The 10,599-nt window shown below is 42.5% G+C and overlaps 1 protein-coding gene across 1 annotated transcript; it reads left to right on the forward strand.

Annotated features, from left to right (window-relative positions):
* The first annotated feature begins 6,699 nt into the window (after nt 1-6,699).
* On the forward strand, nt 6,700-9,765 carry LOC147894094 (pentatricopeptide repeat-containing protein At2g33680-like). Its single transcript, XM_087384635.1, has 2 exons — nt 6,700-8,891; nt 9,069-9,765. Exons 1-2 carry the CDS (start codon nt 6,700-6,702, stop codon nt 9,763-9,765), a joined length of 2,889 nt encoding a protein of 962 aa, XP_087240761.1.
* Nucleotides 9,766-10,599: the final 834 nt, after the last annotated feature.

Below are 10,599 nucleotides of genomic sequence, written 5' to 3' on the forward strand. Positions count from 1 at the left end.
GATGAGGAAGAAGTTTATTGTCTACTTAGAAGGGACGCCTCCTTGTCTACTGCAGAAATTGCACTACTATATCACAATGATTTTGCACACAAGCGATATAGCATCAAGGCTATAGATAGAAAGTCTATAGACTTCAAAGTTCCCTTACACTGGCGCTTAACGCCAAGAACAATCATGGCTGGAATTCCAACACTAGACTACCAGCAAAAGATCCTTCTTAGTACCTAAGCCAATCAAGAAAATATGCTAGAGGAAGATGAAATTGTCACTTTGAAGACGAATACAAAAGAGCAATTTGTGACACCCCTCGCTTTCCATGTGTTTGTTGTGGATCGCTTATGTTCAAACAACAATTGGTAAGACTCAATGAATGTTTTGTTGTTCCTATAGACCAACATGTAGTCAACGACCAACCTGGCAAAAGAAAGTCTGCTTAGTATGTGCAAAACAACTAAAACAAAACAAGGTACCCATATTTTCTAAAGCACACATGCACCTACCAAAGAAAACAAGATACACATGCAAATAAAACAAAATTGAAGCTAGGCTAGTAGCAATACGAATTCTAGTTGCATGGCAACATTATTAATGTTCTTGCTAATGTTGATAGAGTACAAAGAGTACTTCCCAAATTCATCACACAGATGACTCAATAGTAGCAGTTGGAATTAGAAAAAAGCTAGAGTACACACACGCAATTATATGAGCGAGATTGTCCGTCCAACATTAATTGTACATGATTTAAAAGAATAATTAGAAACACCATTATACAAGGAAAACAATATCAAATTAAATCCATTGTGGATTGACCACAGACTTGACTTGCAAGAGTACACAAAAGAACATGAAGAAACCACAAACACCAACGAGTGCATTGATGATGAAGATGAAATACACATAGATACATTGGTGCATGGTATATATACCGCACAACTCCTTCCAAAGGCTTTTTTGCACTCAGCATTTTTGAACGTAAATTTTCTAAGAGTTAGCATTTTTGACCTTGTTTTATGGACAACCGAGGAACTACAACATCCCTACACAAACAAGTTACCAAGACATAGCTCAATAGGAGCTTATAAACAAGGATCGTCAGTTCTTGTACTCTATAGAGAACCTATTCTTTAAGACAGTCAAAATTCTTGTGCAACAAGTTCTCTGTCTGATGTGGGTTCACATGAGGAAAGGGTAGCTACAAGGAAAAACACTAAAAGCAAGAGATGTAATAGAAGAGACAAACATCGAGAAGCTTTTGCCATCAAACATAGGATATCGAGACTTCACATGCCTCCGTACATCCTTGGATTACAATTACAAGCTAAAGAAGAACTTGTTTACAATGATTTGACAATTAGGACATCCTACATTCTTCATCACCTTCTCCTTTGCATAAAGACTTTGAGAGCCATTGACGACGTGCCTATAAGAGCTCCACAACACATCCAACAACATGGCAGGAATTGCCACACAAAAAATAGTAAGTGATCTCATCAGATCAGATCCTGTGACTACAACGAGATAATACATCAACACGTTCCAAGCAATGAAGAGGTTGACAAAGCCAGTCAAATGATTGTTGGGAAAGTGGTTGACTTTTTCTCATAATTGAATTCCAAAATCATGGAAGCCAACATGACCATGGTTTGTTGTGGGTAGAAAACTCTCCACATATGGCATCTCAACATATGAGGAGATTATCAACTTCATAGACACGCACATCACAACAGACAATACAATGATAGCATCAACAAGCATTGAACTTCAAACACATAAACACAAAAAAACTTGCAAAAAATGGGGTAGGCATTACAGGTTCGGATTCCCTAGACTGCCATTGTGAAAAACAATGATTATCTTTCCACTAGAGCCTGCACTAATAACGCCTACATAAAGGATAAGGTAAGAAGCCTTGAGAAGGTCTTAGAAGACCCTTCCACTATAAGTTTAGATTTCAACAGCTTCCTGGGAAAGGTGGGCTTAGCAAATGATGAATGCATTTGCTGCCTTCGGGCGAGAGTGGCACAGCCAACATTAATGCTACAAAGGCAACCTAAGGATGTATATACAAACAACTTTAACCCAAGAATATCTAAATTGTGGAACACAAACATTGATATATAGTACATATGAACTCACATGGTTACTGTACATCACATATAACTACAGCAGATAAGGCGACAACACAAGCATTCAAGTAAGCAATGACAACATGCTTAGGTAGCAATGCTCCAGCATCAGAAAGAATACGTAATGTCGGGAATGCCATTCTTAACACACAACATGTTAGTGCACAAGAAGTTGTGTACATTGCACTATCTCAACCTCTAATAAGTAGCACAAGAAACACTTCACATACATTAACATGAGTGCTGCTGAAGATCGAATGCTAGTGCTAAAAAGATGCTACTAACTTAAGATAATGGATCCGGATAGTACAGATGTTTTCTTCGAAGACCAAGTACAAAAGCAGTGCAATCGCGACAATGGCATGTAGCATCTATGCCTAGCTTCTTTCACAGTGAACTACACTAGTGACAAAAAAGGATTGACAAGAGGAAACATCCAAAGATAATTTGATTTAACAATTACAATGCTGCAGGAGACCCAAAAAACCATTATCGGGAACTATGCCTCCTATACTTGCCATTCATTACAAATGAGCATGTTCTCGACATTTCCAACATGGCACGACAAATACAAAGAAAATGAAGACGTAATAGAACACAACAAAAAACAATACAACCACCTATTAGCCGAGCAGCCTACCAACATCGGGCACAATCCCACAGTCGCTACTTTGTCAAGCAACTCTGAAGTTGCAAAAGTTCATGAGGGTTTCGACCTCACTATAGATCTTGATCTACAACGTCAAAAGAGAGGAACTACTTCGTCAACGAAGTTTACGTACAAAACAATGTCAAATGAAGATTTTACTACAAACTCAGGCAACTCACACAAGAGCAAATGCTCCTACTGGAAAATTTGATGCTCAAAAAGTGAACAGAAAGCGGTGAACACATAAAATGATTCCTCACAGGTACCGCAGGGACAAGCATTAGGGGAGAAATGGGGTCTTAAAAGTGCCTCGTAAGAAATGGATTAAGTTAATGGGGAGTGAACCAACTATGGTAACCCATGGGCTAAGGGCCCCATAGCATTGACTAAACTGACATGGGTTCCTTTAATTTGAAATCAGGCAACCTTGGCCTTTGGATGGAGGTGGATGGTGGATGTATCAAGGGCTTAGGATGCCTTTGGTGGGCTCCAAATGGCAAATTTTGACTTTGGGGAGGCCTCATTATGAGGGAAAGGCTCCTTTCAATGTGGACCCTTGACCTAGATCAAGATTAATGGCTAAGATGGAGGTGCATAAAGAAGGGCTAGGATTGAGGCGCATATTGGAGGGTGGAGATCAGCCTCCTTAAATGGAGGGCTAGGATGAAGGCACATAATGGATGGCCCAAATTGAAGCACCTAGATCTACAATCTCCTCCCTTGGATCCTCCATCACATCAATGGCCCATATTGAAGCGCCTTCTACACTCATCTCCTCCCTTAGATCTACAATCAAATCCATGGCCTAGATTGAAGCGCATTTTCCTCTCACCTCCTCCATTAGATCTTTGTTTTGATCAAGGGTGGATATTTGATCCTCCCATTCTTTGATGGTTTCCCTTAGTTCTGCCCCTTTATCTAATGACTGGGAGTGCTCTACCTCAAATTTGAATGTATCCCTTGGATTGGAGATTAGATCAAGGGCTGGGAGTGAAGATCATGGGTATAAACTCTGGGTTAGAGGTCTCCACACCCTTAAATTCTTTTGTCAACTTCAACAAGGCATTGCCCCACACCTTAGAACAATCTCATTGGTATAACTCAAATTGCTCTAATCCCTTAAAATTAGGAAACACTAATTGGAGGTCCTTTTGAGACCCCATTTCTCCCCTAATGCAAGACATTCACATTGCTTCTTATCGTTCAAGCACTCCTTCGACATTACAACTATACAAACAAACATTAAACATTGATCTTCCAACAAGGGTCCTTCTATTAGCGTACATAGGTCTAAGAGTAGCATTCATCATAGGAGGTGCAACCATTCATTTTGCACTGCACTTGCCTCTTCTTACATCTACTTACATCTACTTAACACAAAGCTTGTCTTCTGACAAGTTGCAACAATTATCAGCAATGTACAAAAACGTGGAGCTTATCATGTTCGACAAAGTATCACTAACTGGTCAAAACAAGTTCGTAGCAACGGACATGCAGATGCACAAAATCAAGCACAATCACCTGGAGCCCTTTGGAGGAGTTGATATGCTCTTATGTGGAGACTTGTGCCAAGCAAGCCCAACAAAGGACACATGGATTTTCTTTGATAAGCCCACAAACACCACAATATTGCCCTCTGTCTAGAGAAACAACTTCAAATATTACGAGCTCGCTAAACCCATGCATCAAAAGAACTCACACTACCTTTGCATATTAAATGGAATTCGCATTGGGTAGCACACAAACGATGACATTGCATACCTCAACACAAATTACAAAAGGCAACCACTAGAGAAGCATATGGTACCGCACCTTTTCTACACCAACGTAGCCAAGGATAAGCACAATAATGACATGCTCCAAGTTCTCGATTCTAAAGCACATACGATAAAGGCAAAAGATACACGGCACAAGACATGTACTAAAACGATGAAGATTCCAAACGACCCAAACACAACTACTGGCTTAAATACAGTTTTCAATCTAAATGAAGGCATGCTTATAGAGATATGATTTGGCAATCTAAATACCGAACATGATTTGGTGGCGCTGATGGAACATTTAAAATTGTTGATATCAACGCAAAGAACAATATACTATGGATTGAATTCAACGACATCAACATCGACAACAACACAAGCACGATGCCAAGAAATTGGACCCCAATTCTTCCAGTCACAAGGGAATTCCAAATTGGCTAGAAACAACCTCAACACTGTAACATGAACTCAATTCCCTATGCAATAGCTATAGCAAGAACAATACACCGAGCGCAAGGTCTCTCCATGGACAAACTAGCATTTGACCCATCGAATATCAAATCGCATGGACTCGTGTACACAACACTTTCTCGAATCAGGGACCCAGGGACCCCGCTAATTTGCACTTGCTTAACAATATAAAGTCAAAGCAAGTTAAGGTCGACGATAACATTCTTCAAGAAATCACGAGGCTGCAAACACACTGCACATGGGAAACAAAGCAACTTGACCTTTCAATGGATAGAACATATGCCCAAACATACAATCCCTAAACACAAGGTCCTTCAAGATGTATAGAGAAGGCATTATGCCCTGCAAAAGCATCTTGAGCACAATGTTCCTTTGTCTGCAAGAAACACATGATAACGACCCCCAACAAATGAATCTTCCAAGATTCAATGTCATATGCGATAATGGGAAAATGGAATTGCAACATTTTACACACAAAAAAAACAAGGTGAATTTCATTCATGTGGCCTGCCCTAGATGGTGAGCGAAAAAGGGGATGAATTGGAAGCTGAGAGGGGAAGACAGAGAAGGAGAAGAAGATGGGGGAGAGAGAAGGAGAAGAAGACGAAGAGAGAGAGAGAGAGAGAGAGAGAGAGAAAGGTGGAGAATTTCATGGGATTCTCACATGCTCCTCCAATCAATGGATGCCAAAAAAAAGTGAACATAAAAAGAACTAAATACTTATTTTTCTCTTTGGAGGCCAAACGATTACGAAGGCCTACCCATTGAGGGTAGGCCAGCAAACTCTTACACACTGAACAACACAATCAAAATGGGATTGAGACCTTGCTAAGAATCCATGAGCACAATGAAAGGGACCCAATTGCGAAAGTTAACATTTACAAATCTCTGAAAACAAAGGCAGTACTCATTGAATCAACAATTGCAAATATAATATCCACACTACCAGACAACATGAATACATACGTACTTGGAGTAGACCTCAACATTCATACAACAAGCACATCCACAATTAAATCGTTCATGGCCGAAAACAATTTCGCACAACTAATACACACACCAAAAACAATATAGGGATCATAGATTTGGATAACCAAAAGCAACTTTAATCATAAGGGAGTACTCATCTTCACTTTAATTCCGAATAATTAAACCAGCTTTGGGCAAGCCACTGTTTGGTTCTCTCTCTCTCCCACACACACACACTCACACTCTTTTTTTAAGAACTCTCTCTCTCTCTCTCACACACACAGTTTGCAAATCATTCAACTTTCTTATGGACTACTTCCATCACACGTGTTCAAATTAATCATTTATGTATCTTGACAATTGCTTTCCTTTGAGAGAACCAACTTGAAGGCAGTGCTCACGAGTCACGAGTACTTGTATTCACGTGTTTTGGAAGATGGAAGAGGCAAAGAAAGCCATTGCTACCGGCTCTTTCTCTGGCTTACTAGATTCTTTGTCCAAAGTTTAGCTAAGACCCTGTTCATTTTGAGAGGGGGACAAGAGCCCTTGCGAGAAGGCAGGGGCGGAATAGGATGAAGCCCAGCCCGGTGCAAAAACGTCCTGAGATCCAGACAGAAATGGGCTGGAAAGGTAAGGGGACAGAAGCGAGCAGGGAGACGGGAGCGGGAAGGGGGTGACGGGCTACGAGGGAGGAGATGCCTGCGACCTTTTGTTTTTCTCCATTATGGGCTCACAGCTTCTGCTGCCGCCCTCTGGTCGTCCAGTTGGTGCAGGCAGAGATGGAGATGCTGTCCACAAGAGATTACCTCAGCTGAAGGGGGGCAAGGAAATTATTACCCTTACAGAGGAAGGATCAAATGCGTTTCCAGAATTTAATTATTACCCTCTTCCGTCAATTATGGGCTCACAGCTTCTGCTGCCGCCCTCCAGTCATTCCTTTGGTGTAAGCAGAGATGGAGATGCTGTGCACAAAAGATTGCCTCGGCAGAAGGGGGGCAAGGAAACTATTACCCTTACAGAGGAAGGATCAAATGCGTTTCCAGTGTTTAAAACAAACCAATTGTTGCAAATGTATGTGAAGCGTGGCAAGATGCTGGATGCTCTCAATGTGTTTGACAGCATGCCAAAGCGCACTGTGGTGTCATGGAACATTCTGATCCACGGATACGCCAAGCATGAAGAGGCTGTGCGGGCTTTGGAGCTGTATGCACGGATGCAACAGCAAGGTGTCCAATTGAATGATCGGACCTTCGTTGGTGCATTGAAGGCTTGCAGTAGCCTTGCATTGTTGGAAAAGGGAACTCAAGCTGAAGGGGAATGTGCAAAATTAGGGTTGCTGGTGAGAGGTAGAGCTATTCACTCTCAAGCAGTAAAGACTGGCTTTGAGTCAGATGCATTCGTGGGAAGCACCTTGGTGAATATGTACACTAAATGTGGGGTCATGGAGGATGCACAGCGTGTCTTTCAGGATTTGCCTTATCGTAACGTTGTTACATGGACTACTATGATCCTAGGGTATGCTGAGCAAGAAGACAGTGCACTAGCTTTGGAATTGTTTGCACGGATGCACCAGGAAGGCGTCCAACCTAATGATAGAACCTTTGTTGGCACGTTAAAGGCTTGCAGTAGCCTGGCCCCCCTAGAAGGGGGCAAACAGGTTGAAGGCAAAGTCGTGAAATTATGGTGCTTGGTGAAAGGTAGAGTTATTCACTGCCAAGGAGTAAAGAGTGGTTTTGAGTCAGATGCATTTGTGGCAAACTCCTTGGTCAATATGTATGCAAAATGCGGAAGCATGGAGGATGCACTGAGTGTTTTTGGCGAATTGCATCACCCTGATGTTGTTACGTGGAGTACCATGATCCTTGGGTATGCTGAGCAAGAAGAGAGTGTGCTGGCTTTAGAATTCTATGCACGTATGTACCAGGAAGGTGTCCAGCCAAATGATCGAACCTTCCTTGGTGCCCTGAAGGCTTGTAGTAGTGTGGCAGCATTGGAAGAGGGCAAGAAAGTTGAAGGTGATTTCACAAAAATAGGGTGCCTGGCGAAAGGTCAAGCTATCCACTCCAAAATAGTTAAGACTGGCTGTGATTCAAACGTGTTTGTGGGAAATAGCTTGGTGGATATGTACGCAAAATGTGGGAGCATGGAGGATGCATGGCATGTGTTTGATGGGTTGCCTCAATCTAGCGTGGTGACTTGGACTGCCATGATCCTGGGATATGCTGAACAAGAAGACGGTGCTATGGCTTTGGATTTGTACGCATGGATGTGCCAGGAAGGTATCCAAGCGGACAATCGAACATTTGTTGGGACACTGAAGGCTTGCAGCATCCTCGCAGCACTGGAGGAGGGCAAGCATGTTGAAGGGAGATTCCTGAAAATAGGGTGCCTAGCGAAAGGTAGAGCCATCCAATCTCAAGTAGTAAAGAGTGGATTTGAATCAGATACATTTGTAGGAAACACCTTGGTGAATATGTACGTGAAATGTGGGAGCATGGAGGATGCATGGTGTATCTTTGATGAATTGCCCCATCGTAACGTTGTCACATGGACTACGATGATCCTAGGGTATGCTGAGCAAGAAGAAGGCAGTGAACTCGCCTTGAAATTGTATGAACAGATGCACCAGCATGGTGTCGAATCGAATGATCAAACCTTTATTGCGGCATTGAAGGCTTGCAGTAGTTTGGTGGAAGCAGGCAAGCAGGTTGAAGGGAAATCCATGAAAATAGGGTGCTTGGCCAAAGGTAGAGCAGTTCACACTGATATAGTAAAGAGTGGCTTTGAGTTAGGTGTATTCGTGGGAGCAACCCTGGTCAATATGTATGGGAAATGCGAGAGCATTGAAGATGCACGACATGTTTTTGATGGTTTACCTGATCGCAATGTGGTCACGTGGACTAGCATGATCCTGGGGTATGCTGAGCTTGATGAAAGTGAGGAGGCTTTTAGACTTTATGTACAAATGCAAGAGCAAGGTCTTTTTCCAAATGGTGTTACGTTTGTCGCTATACTGAAAGCATGTGGCAACACAGCAGCTTTGGAAACTGGAAAGAAACTGCATTCTGAAATCAGACGGGCTGGTTTTGACAGTGTTCCAATTGTGGCAACCAGTCTTATACACATGTATGCTAAGTGTGCGAGTATGGTTGATGCCCAAGCGATGTTTGATGCGTTGCCCACCAGGGACGTTGTAGTATGTAATGCTTTGATTGCAGGATATGCTCGCCAAGGAAACAGTCTGCTTGCATTTCGTTTCTTTGAGAGAATGAGACTGGAAGGTATCGTACCAGATAAGATCACATTTCTTAGTATTCTCACTGTATGCAGTCATGTGGGGCTCCTGGAGAAAGGTCAAGAGTACTTTCAGGCTATGAGCAAGCAATATAACATTTTCCCAAATATTGACCACTATACTTGCATGGTTGATCTCCTTGGCCGTGCAGGCCGAGTGGACGAGGCTGTGGCAATGGTGGAGCAGATGCTTTTCCAACCTAATGTCATTATATGGTTGAGCGTGTTGGGTGCTTGCCAGAAATGGAAGCATGTAGAGGTTGGAAGGCATGCCTTTGATAAATTGGTGAGATTGGATGAAAAACTTTCTGCAGCATACTCATTGATGGCAAATATCTATGCTGATGCTTACATGTGGGAGGACTATGATAAGATCCAGGTAATGGAAAAGAGTGCTCAAGCATGGAAGGAGCCAGAACAGAGCTGGTGGACTGACCTTTTCCATGCTGCATACATTTGTGGTGAGGGACATGAGACACGCAGGATTAACATATAAATGCAAAATTCATGGATCTTCTTTCAAAATGGAAAAGGAAGGATATGTGCCTGATTTGTCCCTTGTGCTACACAAAGTGTCTGATGATGAAAAAGAAATTGCAATAGGTGGGACACAGTGAGAACTATCACTTGGTGCCTAATCAATACAGATTAGCTGTGTGTCAGATGTATTTGTGGCAAGCTCTCTGTTCTATTTGCAGGCAAAATGTGGGAGCATGCAGTATGCATTGAGTGTTTTTGGCGAATTGCATCACTCTGATGTCCTTACATGGACTACCGTGATCCTTGGGTACGCTGAGCAAGATCATGCACTAGCTTTATTATTTTATGCACATATGTACCAGGAAGGTGTCCATGGGTCAAGTTTGTGTGTGGGAAACGGCCTGGTGGATATATAAGCAAATGTGGAAACATGGAGGATGGGTGGCGCATGTTTGACAAACTGCTTAGTCATAGCGTGTTGACTTGGACTGCCATGATCCGGTGATTTGCTGAAAAAGCAGATAGGCTCTGGCTTTGGATTTGTATGCATGGATGTGCCAGGAAGGTGACCATGTGAACAGTCAAGCACTTGTTGGGGCTCTGAAGGCTTGCAGTAGCCTGGCTGCCACTGGAGGAGGGCAAGCAAGTTGAAATCTAATATGGTGCCTAGCAAAAGGTAGAGCAAGGAGAGACAGTGAACTCGCCTTAAAACTGTATGCACAAATGCATCAGCATGGCGTTAAGTTGAACGATCAAACCTATTGAAGGTTGCAGTAGCCTGGCTATAGTGGAAGCAGGCGAGCAAGTTGAAGGAGAATCCACAAAATAAGGTGCCTGGCCAAAGGTATAG

Source organism: Dipteris shenzhenensis, chromosome 14 (assembly GCF_047967505.1).
Source record: "Dipteris shenzhenensis isolate YYH24624 ecotype China chromosome 14, Dip_SZ_1.0, whole genome shotgun sequence".
Taxonomy (NCBI): domain Eukaryota; kingdom Viridiplantae; phylum Streptophyta; class Polypodiopsida; order Gleicheniales; family Dipteridaceae; genus Dipteris; species Dipteris shenzhenensis.

Coding starts and splice junctions, on each gene's coding strand:
- LOC147894094 (XM_087384635.1), top strand. CDS start 6,700: ATGGGCTCACAGCTTCTGCTGCCGCCCTCTGGTCGTCCAGTTGGTGCA. Junction 8,892..9,068: donor TGGACTAGCATGATCCTGGG/GTATGCTGAGCT, acceptor TGGTTTTGACAG/TGTTCCAATTGTGGCAACCA.